The sequence below is a fragment of the Zonotrichia leucophrys genome, chromosome 2 (assembly GCF_028769735.1).
Source record: "Zonotrichia leucophrys gambelii isolate GWCS_2022_RI chromosome 2, RI_Zleu_2.0, whole genome shotgun sequence".
NCBI lineage: Eukaryota > Metazoa > Chordata > Aves > Passeriformes > Passerellidae > Zonotrichia > Zonotrichia leucophrys.
Window position 1 is genome coordinate 53,287,547 of NC_088171.1, and position 16,620 is coordinate 53,304,166.

General features: G+C 39.9%; 1 protein-coding gene across 7 annotated transcripts in view; it reads right to left on the bottom strand.

Moving 5' to 3' along the window:
- Nucleotides 1-16,620, bottom strand: part of HECW1 (HECT, C2 and WW domain containing E3 ubiquitin protein ligase 1) — a 252,223-nt gene that overhangs the window by 148,953 nt on the left and 86,650 nt on the right. For all 7 annotated transcript variants that reach the window (XM_064705015.1, XM_064705013.1, XM_064705011.1 and 4 more), the window contains one exon: nt 2,674-2,781. In XM_064705015.1, the coding sequence (XP_064561085.1) occupies nt 2,674-2,781 (108 nt within the window). The remainder of the gene's footprint in view (nt 1-2,673; nt 2,782-16,620) is intronic.

The following is a 16,620-nucleotide window of genomic DNA, read 5'->3' on the forward strand; positions in this document are numbered from 1 at the left end:
ATGTAAGGCTAATTCTTTATTTGGCCATACACTGATCTCCCCTTTATCATAGTTCCAAGATAAACACTGCAATTTATACCATAATATTTTCTGAAGCAATGTGTTGATAGTCGGACTCATGTGGTAAAAAGATACCAAAGTATGAATAGTTACAGGAAAGGCAAAAGCAGAAATGAAGAGCTGCCTTGTAAGTGAGCTACTCTGTTTTTTTGAGAATTAATGCCATAATCAGGAAGACTCCAGTCAAGAGTAAGTTAAGGGGATTTTAACAGTGTATGGGAAAACAATATGGATACCTTGAAAATAAATTACCACATCTTAGCTACATTTCTTAGGTGAGTTTTATTTTGATAACCAGTACCTCTCTGATCCCTGCAAATGTTATGCTATGCAACATAAAAGGGAGATACGATCTCTGTCTAAAAAAATAAACGTCTGAAGGAAGACAGTTTATACCATCCTCTTTGGATAGAAAATCCACAAGATTTTCAGACACTGCAGTTTTTAACATAACATTTAATCATCTGCAAAGCTGTGTGCTTTCATATGTAAGTCTCAGCAATGGGCAGGAATGCTCAAAGAGGCCTTTAGATATATAAAACCAGCATACATCAACATTCTTCACTGCTTTAACTTCCCACTTGAGTAGTCAAGTAGCTCTTGGAGTATCTGCACATGCTGTTATTTACTACTGCCTACTTCATTTTCTCCTATTTTAATTCTGGACAGGGCAATGATTTGTCCTTGATGAGCACACTGGTACAAAATCTCAGAGCTGATGTACACAACCTAATGGTTGGAGTATAACAAATTACCAAGAGGCAGCAACTCATCAAGCATGGGCTGCCCAGCTATGGTGCAGTACAACTTAGATCCAAGCATCAATGAAGGATGGTTATGCTAATTTGCATTTTCTTACAGTAGGGCAAGTGAAGAATGTACATGCAATCAATTAACAACAGCTTCTGTGTCTCTGCTAATGGGGGCAACCTATTAAGCTGACATAATTCATTGTGCATTTGAGCCTTTAATGAAAAGTGGCCCTCCTAAAGAGGCTTTCTCCTAAGCACTTCTCATGCTGCCTCTTTGTTTTGTATCGTGGATTAGCCAAGGAAGCTACCAGCAGTCTTATCACAATTCTGCCCTTCCTCAATAATCCAAGGTATCAAACACCCAGTCTGGGATATTTTATCTCCTTCCCACAGCTCTTTAATAGCTAAAATAAAATATGATCAGTCTCATGAATTTGTAACCATGGCTCAAAGCCTCTGCAAAGTAGAGCCTGCCTTAAAGGTTAGATCTTGTAATGAATTTCTTCCCCAAAACCAGGATAACTGAAAAAACCCCGTGTTCTTATATGTTAAGCAGTTTCCCATCCATGTATTTTTCAAAACACAGGATATAAACATCCTGTATGTCCTGTAGACATTTCAGCAGGTCCCTAAATTTTTTAGAACAACATTCTCAGTTTAATACTAGGAATTACAGATCAGCAGCAATACTTCATACTGCAAAGACAGAACCTGCTTCTAGGACTGAGCAGCTGTAAAATGATTGCATGCAACACCCTTGCTGATACCAGATATTTAAGATCTAAGTCATAGATTGGACAAGCACAACTCATGTCCTTTAAAAATCCTTTAAAATATAGGTTATATCAAAGATTCCTTTGACTGCTCTCAAATATAGACACTCTTAGACAGATATACCTGTCAAGCAATTTATAAATGCTTTTACCAAACTTCTGAATTTTGTCCAGGAGGCTAAGGCAGATCATTAGGAATATGCTGTTCAATTGTAAAACTGAAATTGCTTCATGCTACTCTTCTTCATGCTTAACTCCTCAAGGATATATGTGGCTCTTCCATCACAGATGTTTTGCTATAGATTTCAGTCCAGTATTTTGAGTACCTTATTTCTATCCAAAGATGATCATAAATTGCATTTACACTAACACAAGGAAAATCTCATGGAAAAGAGGAAGGATTTGAATAGTCAGGGAGATGTGACAGTCAGGGCTGGAAATATTAACTTGCTGTATAAGGAACCTAGCACTTTTCAGAAGCCAATCCAGTGTTTCTGTATTTTCACTGCTACGATGGAAAAGATTTATACTGCATTGTATCAAATGCCCTGGATAAAATATTAATATAATGAGGAACAATTAATTTGAATTCAATATATCTTGCTGCAACTACACATAGTTACACTTTTATTAGTGTAGATGATAATCAGAACTTGACCCTTTCAACTTCTGAATTTACTTGAGTCTGTTAGAAGCCAGATGCACAATGAAGTTTTTCAATTAAAAGCCAACGTGATTCTTCCTGGAAAGATATTATGTCCCTGACTTCCTGGTTTCCTTAAAACCACATTAAAGTTAATGCAGCTCATTAGTTCAAATAATAGCAAATTGAGTAAAACACATATTCAGAACTGTATTAAAAGTAATTAAGTCAATGCCCACTAAATTTGTTTGCAGAAACTGTAGGTTACTATTCCATCAAGTGCTTCAGTTTCTATCAATCAACACATTCAGCGATTTTGGTAACATTTTTGGCCTTTTGTAAGGCACATTTTGGGGATAAGAACATCATAAAAGCAACAGTAATAGCTGAATTACTGTTCTGGAGTGATTGAATTAAATCATAGCAGAACTGGAAAAATACTTACGCTCCACAAAGTAAGAGCTGGCATCAATCTTCCAAATAATTTGACCCCGGTGAGAGCCATTGACGCCACGGTTCTTGTAGTCCAAAAAGTTTTCTGACAAGACCTCATCTGTAAACAAAGAAGACTGGTCTCAGTAAGTGCCTACTATGACAGTACACACAGCACAGAGTCAGGCTAAAAACACACCTTTGGCTTGACAGAATATCCTAGAGCTACTAGAGAGCTTGGTACAACATATTGAGAAATCAGATTTATCATTCATTTATGTTATTTAAAAGTTCAGTCCAAGTGGCTGAAGCAGCAACCCAGGATAGGCTGAGCCATGGGCTCACTGCTCCAGCTTCAGGGGGATGAAATGGATTTCACAGCTGTGCTCTGACAAAGCAAAAGCCCCAATCTCTACCTGCAGAGACCAGCCAGCAACATCCTGGGCTTTTCCTTTCAGTGATAACAACAGTTTTAATTTTAACAGAGATTTGTACAAATGTGCTTTAACCAACTCAGCCTTGCTTGCTACAGAAGAAGTCCTGGGTGGGTGCTGAGACTCACTTCTGAAGACAATTATGTTAATTATTACTTGCATTAAAAGTGATAAAAAATGTGAACCATTCAATCTGACATTAAGGTACTTCAGTTGTAAACACTGTGAAGGATTGGCTTTGTTTCAAGAAGAAAACAAAGATAATGCCATATAACAAGGGACACTGTGCCTGAGGATACAGGGGTGGTGTGACCAACTGCAGAACAGAAGAGGCAGCCTAACAAACAAAGCTGAGAAATCCAAAGACTATCACAATACTTTAATAAAGGAAAATAAATTGAAGGAAATTACACTTTCACTGAAAGAAGAAAGCAGCAAACAGATGTCAATACTGTCCCATTGGCACTACAAAGTCATGTTTCAAAGGAGGAAGGTGACTGAGTACCAACACTGAACTCTTTGGTGTTCCTCTCTTGAGGGATTACAACAGAATTCCTTCTAATGAGATCATTAACAATTGCAATGGATAATTATAAATAGCAATGCTATCTACAATAAATTTTCCCTTTGCTGATGGGCTAATTGTCAGAAATTATTTCACCAGCTGTGTTTCATGCTCTGTTTTGAAGAGCATCTCTGCTGCAATCCTTCAACAGCAAAATGCTCTGGTATGATTCTCGCTTTATACTTTATAGCTGGTTGTGTCTTCTTTTAAATTCCAAATTATATGTATCTAAAAAAAGCAGGTAAGTATACAACTGTTACTCTCAGAACATTGGTTTACTTATGAATACCTCTAGTAAAGGACCATCCTGGATACAGATCAAGGATCATGTACATCATTCTGTGGAAATAGTAACATTATGTGCTTGCGAGAAGACTTAACCCTGTCCCTTTTGCTTTGGCAGGGAAAACATTTTATACTTAAAGGTTAGCATATACTGAAATGTTGCACGGAGCTGGAGCCTGGGAACCCTGCCTGGCTCTCATCCTGATGGGGCAGAGAGAGTATCCCTCAGTTCCAGCATGCTGCTCACTGGCTTCATCACTTGTGATGTTTATTTGTCATATTTAGTCTCTGTAAGCTGCTGGAGATGCTCCAATGCCTGCCATGTTGTGATGATGCATGGGTAATTACTGTCCCTCAAAATACATTACTTAAAAAATACCATGCTTGCTTAAGGAGGCTTAACTCAGCTGGACTCAATGGTCTTGCTTAAGAAACTGCAGGCATTTTAGGCCAGAGCTTAGTGGCACTGGAGATCCCAAAATCAGCTTTAAAATACTGTGTTCATAGGCAGTATCTGTGGAGACCAGCTGGCACTTCCACTGTTGCTGCCTCCCACAGCTGGCACAAAGGCAGAGTGAACTCTGCCACACAAAACCCCTCTAATTTGACAGAGATGTTGACATATGCCCATACCAAAACTAAATCACATCCCTATTGCAGGCTGAGCCAATGGGCAAGACTCCAGAAAACCCTTTCCTAGGACTATTTTGTTGAAAAAGTGTAGGAAGCCTGGAAAACCAGGCTGAGAAGAAGGGCCACTATCCATCTGCATTCCCAAGGTAGAAGACCATGGGAAGGGAAGGACAAGCAAGCCAGTCTATGGTTACAGCTGACAGGTGAGACCACAGGAAATCTGGAACAAACTGCTCCTGCTGAGTAACACCTGCACACTGTTTCCTGCCATGGAGGCAAGAGACAGGGGCGTGTGGGAAGCATCCAGAGAAAAGCAGGTGCCCAGGGAAGGGGTACATACATGAAGCCAGTCATGTGCACACAGTTTATGGACAGTGGCCACTGATGGAATACAGGCTCAGACAGCAGAAAGGATAGTTTAGTATGAGTTTATGGAGCTCTGCAATATGCAGAGCACCTGAATAGGAGCAGTGAAGCCTTGAAGTATAAAACCAATTTGTATAGAAAACATATTTAAAAATGTCATGATTTAGAAATCAATAGGTAGGTTGTTCTCACAGTCAGTTTTAACCCTGTCTGTCTCTTTTGAAAGAGGTAAGTCCCTAATTAAAAAAAAAACCCAACTATTTTAATTTGGTAGAAATTTACGTTCATTGGCATTTTTAAGCCAGAAAAATTTTATCTCTAGAAGAATACATTCAGGTCCAAAATGGCAGTTCTGCTCTTCCAGTTTTTGAAGGTATGTATTTTTGGAAGGTGAAAGATAAGAAAGAAATATCCTCTGGCAAGTTAAAAATAGCAGTAATTGAAACTCGTCAGGAGGCTGGAATGTATGAATATGCCTGGTCGACCTGTTTTAATTGGCAAGTAACACTATTCCAGGCATGCAATTCCCTGAACACACACGTTATGTATGTAGCACACTGACAAAGACAATTGTGCATTTGAAATACAATGCTGCTTAGGGCACTAAGGACAGATGTATGTACATGTATTTATCAACATTCATGCCATAGGTAAGCATATAGTGGTATGATATGCTAAGGTGACAAAGTATGTGCAAAGGAAAACAAATTTTATTTCCTGTTTCTATTGAGAATCCCCCAAACAAAGGAACTGACCTTTAAAGCATGTTACATCTTAATTCCCAAAGGTAAATGGTGAAATACTTCATTTCACCTCCACGCAAAATGAAGAGCAAAGTTAATGCTGTTCCCTTTCATATATTTCAGGCAGCAGCTAATGCCTTTTGACATTTTTCCAATGAAGCATTGTAATGCATCTCCCTCTCTCTATTTCTGAAATGCGATTAACCTTTAAACTAGCTATCTGATTCCTCTGCATAGCTTGGGTTTGGCCCTGCTTGTCCAAAAAGCAAACGCTTTGCAATTGCTCTTAGGTCTGTGGCTTCATTTCCCTGCACAGCAGACAGCTTACTTACTAATTCAGGATGGAAATGGGGGAGTATTTGGGATGTGCACTTTGAACATCATTAGTTACTCCTGGAGATAGAGCTGGGGATGGTGAGGGTGTCTAAGACAGGGAGCCGGCAGACACTGGTCTCTGCTCCCCTGCCCCTGGGCATGCAGAAGTGCCAGCTGCCTCTTGCTTGAGAGGGGAGGTGGCTGCAGACCTGCAAGACTTTGTTGGGACAGGAGCAGCAGCTCCCACAGACCTCCCACGGGCCCTGGAGGAAACGAGGAAGGTGACGCACAACCAGGAGCCAGGCAGCCTGGCTCCAAATAGCAGCCAGAGGGACCAAGGCACACTAGCAGCAAATGACAGCGAGTGCTTTGGGAACCATCAGCAAGCTGATGGACTGCCTCTCCTCACCAAACCAGACACTGCCAAGCACAGCCTTCCACTGCTAAAAATATTCTGTGCTGTCACGTCCATACTGAGCATCCCAATATACTTCACAAGCACTACAGAGATAAAGAACCATGGCCACCAAAGAAACTTATCTTTTAGATGAAAGACAGAATCCAATTGACAAAAAGCATGCTGTTCTTCAGAGGAATTAGGGAAAATGTTGATAAAGGCCACCCTCAAAAAGATCTGTGAATAATCTAATGGGGACTTCAAGAGCTGTCAGCAGCCACACTAAACAGACAGGACCTTCGTATATGAAAGTTTGTCTGAAATTCCCACAGAGAAGCAACCAGATAGTCAATACATCTTCCTCAGAAAGACTATGGAGTCTAAATTACAAATATCTGAGTGATCCTTTTAGTCTATTTGGTTTGACTTAGGAGGCAAAAATTAAAAATAAACTCCCCTTTCTCAAACAATATTTTGCTGATGTATATGACTAGCCTATCTTTTCACATTCTCCAAGTCTAACAACTATGAAATTTAGAATAACATGTGCAACATTCAAAGAAACAAATAATTAACAAGAGACAGGAATACAACATCAGACAGGTTCCTGAACTTGATACAGTATTCCAGTCTCTTATGAATCACTAATTTGATTTAACACTACATACTACAACACTTGCTTCCTGTAAACATAATGCAATTATGGCACAAAAAGAAAAGCTAGACTTCATGTCTTGATCCCTTCTGAGAAGGAAATGCTGTAATTCTGAAATTACATAAGGATTTCTAGTCTTCAGCTAAATAAATTTGCATTAGTTTGAAATTTAAAAGTGTTTTTGGTCAATATGTATATCTGTACTATGAAATACAACGACAGCTAGCAAAATGATTTAAAAAACAATTTTCTGTAAAAAGAGGTTGAGCCCTGGTTGATCTGTTTTGCAACAAGCAGGGAAAGCTGCAGGAAAGAGATTTCATAATTCACAGAATCAAAGAATCAATTAGGTTGGAAAAGACCTCTGAGATCATAGAGTCCAACCTATGCCCTAACACCACCTTGACAGCTATTCCATGGCACTGAGTGCCACATCCAGTCCTTCATTAAACACCCACCTTCATTAAGCGACTCCACCAGTTCCCTGGGCAGCCTTCCAATACCTAATCACCCTTTCTATGAGGAAATTCCTCCTAATGTCCAAAACCTCTCCTTGAGCAGCTTGAGACAGTGTTCTCCCATCCTATTGCTGGCTGCCTGGGAGAAGAGGCTGGGCCCCACCTGGCTAGAACCTCCTTCCAGGTAGTTAGAGGGAGTGATAATGTCTTTCCTAAGCCTCCTCCATGCTAAACATCCCCAGCTCCCTTAGCCAGTCTTCACAGGACATCAGTTACAGACCCTTCATAAAGTATCAATAAAATAATATTATATAGCAAAATAATAATAGAAGGGGTAAGCCATAAATAAGCTTCATATTTTTGATGTTTATTCTCTTACCACCCAATCTATCACACGAAGAAAAACACAAAATGATGACAAAAACCTCTGCAATACACAAGTGGGGCTTGTATCAGGTCATGAAAGTGTTTCTTTTTGCAATCCTTTTGCATTGCAAAACCCAGCCCTTTGGAAGCTGCTCTTCCAAAATCTGTACAATACAAGCTGTCACCACTCTGCAGAAGAGAAACTATTAATGAGAAACATATACCAAAGATGCAGATCCCAATTTCTTATTTACAAAGATGCCACATTAAAAAATCACAAATAATAGTTAGGAACATTTCTATTGACTTCAGCTGTTATATATTAAGCTCCAGTGTGGATTGAAACTTCACTGTTAATTCATTTGCCAATTTCTGCTGCAGGCAATTAATATACAGCAATTTAGAGTTAGCATCCCTCCTTCTATAACTTCCTAGGGAGAAGAGTTCTGGAAAACAAAGGCCTAATCCTTCACTGGTGCTACAAGCTCAATTCTCGATCTAAGAGTTTTGCATATGCTTTTTTCAAGCACATGAATGGCTCCATTTTAATCCCACAAAAATTAACCCCTTGCCCAGCTAGAGAAAAAAAAACGGGAGGCAGAAATGTGAACAATGGGTGGAGAAGAGGTGTATCCCAAGAGAAGGATGAAAACAAAGTAGGAAGGGAGATAAACTGTAATAAAATGGGGAGTCAGTTGGCAAAGTTAGAACAATTCTTGGTCATCAAGGGCAAAAGATGGTGGCCATAAATAAAACTGCTCCAGGCACATTAGAAATGCAGGCATGGTGGATTTCAAACCTGAAGGAGAAAGAACTGGGTTAAGACATTAAAGCCAAATGACATGTCAGCCACTCCCAAAACCAAGGAGTCTCAACTTTCAGCAAAACACTTTTATCTTTGAACATCTGGCTTATTTCAGAGCTGCTTATCACCTTTTACCACTCCAGTACTCTCCAAATTACTGCTGGGAGATAAGATTCTCATTTTTCATGACACCAACAACAATCAAAAAAGCAAATGACTAGCCATTACAGAGACTCTATTAAATCTTGGCAATGATATGCCCAAGTTTTCAGAAGGCTGTGGATCCAATTCTTCCTCATTTGCACTTGAGTTAACCACACTGAGAGTTTGAGCTCTGTCACTCAAGGCACTTCCCTTTCCTTCCCTGCGACAGTGGGACCTCTGGCTAAAAGCAGAGCTGATGGCAATGGACTCTATTCTTCTATTTGTTAGGGAGTTGTGCTCCAGAACAACCCACCACTCATGTATTTCTCTCCTCTAACCACAAATCTGCTGAAAAGGTAGGAGGAAGGAGGAAAGCAAGGAGTGGAGGCTCAGCACTAAAAACTTGTGGGGCCTAAAACCCCCCCAGCAGATGTTAGGTTGCAATGGGATGGGCATCTGTCCAGTAATACTGGTATCATTTGGTTCTGCATACCCTTAGAAGTGTGATAGCACCACACAGATGTCAGAGCTCCTTCAGCTGTGCCTGTTCCCAGCTACAGGCTTCTCCTTTAAAGCCCCTGCACTTCCAGGTTTATTCTTATCCCTGCAGCAAGTGGACCACATTTGGGTCTCAGTACAGCAACAGCTCTACTTCACCTACGCATTGCACAAACTTATTCACAAGTAATGACATCCAATTTGCACACAGAACTGAAGATGGGAGGGAGGAATCAACAAGGATGATCCTGACTTCCCCAGGGCATACAGATGTGTGATAAGGTACAACATGGAAGAATTTTGTTTGCTTGTTTTTAATATAACAACAAAGTTCTCCCAGTCAATGGAAGCCTCCCCACTGACTACAGTACAATTTGGAAAATGAGGATTAGGTCACAGCAGTGCAGCCACAAAATCTGCTAGAAAATTTTAAAGCAGGCCCAAGGCAATTTGAAGACAAGATATAAAGGGACATTGGAAGATATGAAATGTGAACAAGGATGACATTTTTCCAGGTTAACAATGTTCATTAAATAAGGGGGAAATAATTTGCAGTAAAATGGAAAAATGGAAAATGGATTTACAGAAATGTTGAAAGAACAGCAGATTAGACAGGAGGTTGTGATCTGATAAAGCAGTAGGACAAAAAAAATCCAAACACAACTCAGATGTGCACACTGAAGCACCACAGTGCAAAGAACCTCTTGAGAATCTGGATTGATTTTATCTGAAAAATGGTATTCAGTTATAAACTTATTACAAAGTGAAAGATATCCAGTGAAGAAAAAAAAATGCCTTTAGGGCTGGAGAGATCAATGGATGAGAAAGATTACAAAGGCTAAATGCATACACAGTCATTACAGTAGTTGTGGAAGGCAGCATGGGAATATTCCAGTGTTATGAACAGTGCAATGTAAGTGTTATAAACACTAAGGAATGGGAAGGATTTAGTTCTAAACCAGAAAACTAAGGGAAGAAAAACATATGCTGAACCTTCAAAACCCACATGGCTGGCAACCTCCCCAAAACAAATCTTTCTGCTTCAAGCTTTATCCTGCCAAGAACTTTATGTCTGTTCTGTCCACTCTTTGTGCCATGATTGATTCTATCCAGTCAATGGTCTCAATGTGCTGCATGGATTATGCTTCTTTTGCAGGATTGAGGACAAAATCTGGGATTTGGTGCACCAATATCCCCAACTGATTTCTTCCAAAATATTTTAGTAGGTGATCATTACTGACTTCGCTGTAAGTCTGGGTTACACAGCAATATGGGCTATTCTTGCACAGCACAGAGGCAGTTTTATCCATGGGCATAAGGACCTTAGAAATCACTGAGAAGGCATGAGGATGCAGTTACTCCCTGTCTGCATTATTTCCCTCTCCTGATATTCAGCATGAATAATTGCAGTGGAAAATTCTTTTCTACTCATTCACCTATATAGATGTTCATAAGAGCTGTTATTTTATGAAGTAGTAATGCATGAAAATGGGAATCCTTTGGCACACAGTAAACACCTCTACTACATATTAAATACATTTAAGGAAAAAAACTGGCAGTCTGCAGGCTTCTTTACTACAACTTCCCTAAAAGACCATAAAGCACACCACTACTACAGTAAGCACTCTGGAGAAGCTTTTTTGGTGCATTGCTACCACCAACATTAACACAAATGACATCTGAACCTTGGAAGCAGTGAAAGGGAAGACATGTCAGAAGCCATATGTGCTGGGAATATTCAGAAACCCTTCCATTTAAGTGTTGACTGTAGCTACTTGTAAAGGGGTGAATCAGATGCAAATGCTAACTGTGTTCATGTCACATTTGGTGGGTCTGTAAACAGCATATCCAGGTTTTGTCTGGCTGAAGGATGCACCAGACAGATACAGCACTGGGAAAGGCAAGAAGTGACTCAGCCTGATAAATCACTCTCACTGGATCGAAGAGCAGCCAGGTGAAGGCGAGCCAGGTTGGAACAAAGAGCCGATATTGCTGCACTAATGTATCTGCCAAGGCCTGTGATACCTGCTCCTCTGACACTTTTTGTTCCTGAAATAAATTGTGCTGTGCCTAGTGAAAGCTGCCTGGCCACTGGGCACCTCTGTTGATGTTTCACAGAGGGAGCAGAATTGCAGGTGTCCAATGAAGCTCAACTTGCTGAGGTGATCACAGCCAGCCATGGCTGCCATCCCCAGCCTGGAGAGAGACCCAGCTACAAGATGAGCTCCTGAGGAGGAGCCCTGAGACCACAGAGAAATTCTCTTCCACAGGCCATGAAAGAATTGGAAAGATGGGTGACCCCAGGAGACAACAAATCCAGGTATCAACAAAATTCACTCTCAGCAGGCACATTGTGAAGTGCTTTGTTTTACAGACAGCTGTATCTGAAGCAGAGAGGTGGAGCAACCAGCCAAACATGGAGAGAGAGCCTAAATTCGAGATTAGACCTGTAACAAAGACACCCACAGCTCCCAGCCTTATATGCATATTGCTGTTTCTAACATTTTACATCTCTGCTGACAACATTGAAACACTTTCTGCTCCTATGTATTGGATGTTTGGTAAAATAGGCACACAAACAAGTTCTGGTCCAAGACTATGGCAGGAAAAATGTACATTTTTCCACTTGTCTCAGTGGGGAAAACAGCAACACAGGCCATATAAGCCTAAAATCAACCCAGAGAGTGTTTAAACAAATGTTTAAATGTCTATTAACCAACAGTAATTAGATTTGTCAGGTTGTGGTGAATTGCCTTTCTGGGGGAGAGAAATAACACCACAGGATGAAACAGAGGAGGAAAACAGTTTTAAATCTAAAGCAGATTAAGACATTTCTACTTATATAAATTTGAGAGGAACTACTCTGGAAAAAGCCAGCTATGGAAAATAAATTGGACCCTCCAAGGTTTGTGTATGAAGACATTTTTAATAAATAGCCTTTAATAAGGTTTTGCTTTCATATAAGGAAATATTGAAAAAAAGAAAACCTACTTTATATGAGTGAGAAAAGTATAATGCTAGCCCTGATAAACCCCTAACATCAGTGTGCAAAGACACTGGAGACAAATGACTTTTTCAAAAGTCTGCTTTAAACATTTCTCATTAGCTCCTTTACATCAGATATGGAGGTGATGACAGAAGTGAAATCTAGCAGCAGCTAAAATGCCACTACAGTAATTATAAGATAGCTCTTTATCTACAGGCAGCTGCCAGTAGCCCATATGAATTTATCTAAAGGGGCTTCATACTGTAGCAAATAGCAATAGCAAATGAGATAAGAGAGAAAGAGAAAGCCTTGAGATAAATAACTGCAAATATTCCAGCTGCCTCACAGTAGCCACTAAATGAGAGTCCTTACTTTAAATATATACCCTTTCTTCATTATTCATAACTTTCAGTTTCTTTTTTTTTTCCCAATAGGCCTTTCTTTATAAATAGCTTTTCTGCAAAGAAAACTTATATTCCTGAGACTTTTAAATAGCAACAGAGCTTTGTTACGTTCAAATTTCTTAGAGAACTCTCTTTGAGTGTTTACACATATTTTAGACTGTGGGTCTGTTTCTAAAAAACTGCTGAATGCTCATAATACTGTAGTTCTCTTGAGGGAAGGTAAATGCACATTTCAGATGACTTGTTACAGAATGTAGAGGTTCCTCTGCATTGCTCAGAGCTGATAAATAGTATATAGAGGAGAGGTTAGAGCATCTCTAGAGTTCAAGCTTAGCAGGAATGAAATGTAATTCCCGTTCCTGAAGGCACAGTATGTCTTCAGAAATGCTTGTTTTCCCAATTTACATATTTTCTTTTTGTCAACTTTCCAGAGCTAATCTTAAAATGTGCTGAAGTAATAACATCTATATTTTAAGAGAGTCAACATTTACAATTCTCCCTTCAACTAAGGAGTTTTTCTATGGCTCTTCATGAAAATCATGTGTGTATGCATACATAGATGTTTTCAGGAAGCTTCAGGGTGGATACTATTTTATGCCATGAGACACATGACCACCATTTTTTACACAGCTCTTTGAGAGACTGACTGGCTACTTAGTCCATTTGCTGAGACCATGAGCAAATGTTGTGTCTAATAACCAGTGCTAAATCCAGCTCTTGCCTCTTCTGCAAAGACTGCTTTTTTTTTTTACCCAGCTGGCCAACCTAAGGAATGCATAAATGGATCAACAGGGGAGAAGAACAGATATCTTGTGGTAAAAGGAGCTGTGGCTCTTCAAAAGAGGAGCAAGCAGACAGAATTTCCGCATAGGGAAGACTCTCTCAACTCCTCTTTCAGACTATTTTAACTTTTGAATAGCATGCCAAAATGTCCCACAGTATGAATACATATGAGATACCTTATTTCTGCCTTTTTTTTTTTTTCTAAGACATTTATACCATCCCAATTTCCCCAGATTATTCTGAAGTCTGAAGTTTATTTGGTATCATCAAATTTTTAGTGATGATGCTGCTGGTGAAAACAGAGTAAGTTTTATACATTTCAAAACCAACACTCATAAAAAATTTGGAGATCTTTCCTAGAATACTACAATGGCAACAATTGAACTCCTACAATGTAGAACTGCCTTCTGTTCTGCTTCTGCACAGTCCTTTCCTTTCCTTTCTCCCACAAGACAAATAACAAATGCCAACTCCAATGCTCCCAACACCAAGGCTTAAATAAAATCCACAACACGCTGCCTGATATTCTAAGGATGCAAATAATTTCCCAGCACTCATGACTCTCCACAATACTACACAGTGCTACATTCAAACCTTTCAGCTCCAAACAAACAATCACAGAAAGGATTGGGGCGTATCCATAAGCTGGATTGAGATAAACACTAGAATGACCAGCAGCATCACAATAGTTAACAGAGCTGCCAGACAAGTGATAATAATAGGCTTCCACACTAATCCTCTCCTGAGCAGACTGGGAAAAGCTCATAGTTTCTTTGGTTCTCTTGTTCCAGTCTGGCTGCCAATTCAAAACACAGCTATAGATCAGTTCACATTGTGAAGGTCGTACCCACAAGGCCAGGAACATTCTTTCTCTTAACAGGAGCGCAGGCTCACAAAATCTGTGCAAATGCAGACACAAATCTAAGCCATTAGGGGTGTCTGGATCTCCCACCCTATGGACTGGTCACAAACAGAAGGCACCAGTGCTTTATTTCAGGTCAGAAGGGTGCTTTGTTTGGACCCCTCTAACTGTCTCTACCCCACCATGAGACTTTGCGGTCATTCAGCCACATGAATGCAATTCTGTCCTGATGAACCTAAACTGCACCAGAGCAACTCCAGGGCATTCACTCTGCCAGACTGAAACTGTTCTAAGTCAAGCCCCCAAAAGGCCTTCATCAGATTTTTGCCTCTACAGACCCATTCCCTACATTCCCCCTACTTAATAAATGGGGACACAGCCACAGTGCCAGTTACCTTCATAGATTCTGAGTGTTTTCCATGTCAAACAAACTCTAAAACCCAAATGATCTTCACAGTCTTCCATGTTCTTTAAAGAGAACCAAAACCAGAGCTCATATTACATGAGGTTTTTGGAGGGGCAGGAGTGGCAGGAGGGGAAGGGAAGAGAAAAAAGGGAATGAGGGATGCTGCTGTCTGCTATTTCCTCAGTTATTTAGAGTGGAACCTGAGAGAGTGCAGACAAAACACCTTCAAATACATCAAGGATCAGCTCTTGGTTTCTCAGGGACAGGACACACTATTAACTTTTTATTTGGCAGTGGAGCTCCTCGGAACGAGCCATTGACTATTGTCATAAACAACAGGCTTTCAGCCAGGGGCAAGGATACACTTCAAAATATGCATCTTTAATTTACTGGGGTGTCTGGGCAATGTATCCTGTTTGATACAGTAAATGAAGCAGGAGTATCACAGTATATTTTTATTTTGCCCAGTTAAATTTTTATGTATTCATGGTGTTTATAAAAAAAAATAAATTACAGTGTGTCTTCACAGCCCTGGATGCAATGCCTGTGCTGTGAAACCCGGGTGAACAAGTTCAGTCAGTGTGAAACAGCCCTATGCACTTTCTGTTGACTTCAGACCACAAGAAGAAATACTTTGCCTCTATCTACTGAGAGAAGAGTTCATGAGTTGCCTGCATTACTTCAGAACTGGCATACAGTATTTCATAGTGCCCAGTGCTGGGGGCTGTTGTGTCTTCTCATCTATTCCAGCAAAACACTTCACTTCAAACTTAACTGTAAACAAAAGTAATTTTCTGCTAAGGCCAACAAACCAGGCTGATTTCAAGGAATCTGTTTTAAATCCAGTCTCTGTTTCTTTCCTATAAGATTTTAATTTCAGAAGCCTACTTTTCTTTTCAAAGAAGGACATTTTATGATGTTACTCATAAAGAAGTAAGTACTGCAGCTTGGCTTATTGTAACCTCCACCCCTTTCCCTCCATGTCCTAAACAGCCCCCTTTTTGTATCCCTTTTTACAGTCTCTTCAATACCCTGAATTTATCTTCCAATGCCTAACACCTTGCCACCATGGCTCTTCTACATGCTCAGACCTACTATCTAGCAATTTCTCACATATCCCCCATGACACCAACACCTATGTTCCCAATACCATCAGTATGTGAAGCCAAGCCATTTGGTTTTATCCACTAAAGTGCTTAAGTAACACCATGGCTCCCTATGATGTCCCCTATGCCTACTCCAAAAGCTCCTATCACAACATCATATTCTTATCTAGTTTTGGCTCTCTGTCTGGGCAAGATGAAACCATGCTATTAGAATTAAAATATCTGCTTAGTACTAGGCATATCTTCCAAATAGACAAGGAAAGCAATTTACCAATATTTCCCTTTGTGGGGGCACCAATTCTTTACAAAGTCACTGGTATTCAAGAAACATTCAAGAACTTACATTTTTAAGACCCTAATGCACAGAGAAAAGCATCTGAAACTGATCCATCATTTTCAAAATTTACCAGAGAGCAGGGTTAACATAAACTCCAGTCTCAGCAGCAGGACTATTTCCATAGGAACCAAACCAGGTTAAGGAAAGCTAATTTTATACTGAAGTGAAATAATCAGGTAAAAATGGATTGAAACAATTTCTTATTACTCTTATGTGAGGCTGGATTTACTAGATGGAGTAGCCAAATATATGCTAATGTACATGGCTCAATATAGCTTCCAATACACAATAAAAGGGTAAAAGCCCAAAACTTTCTGGGACAATTCCAAACTCTCTCAGTCTAGAATTATTGTTCATATCAAAATATCCTGTGGCTATGGAGGAAAAGGCATTCTCACAAGGTTTTTAAATG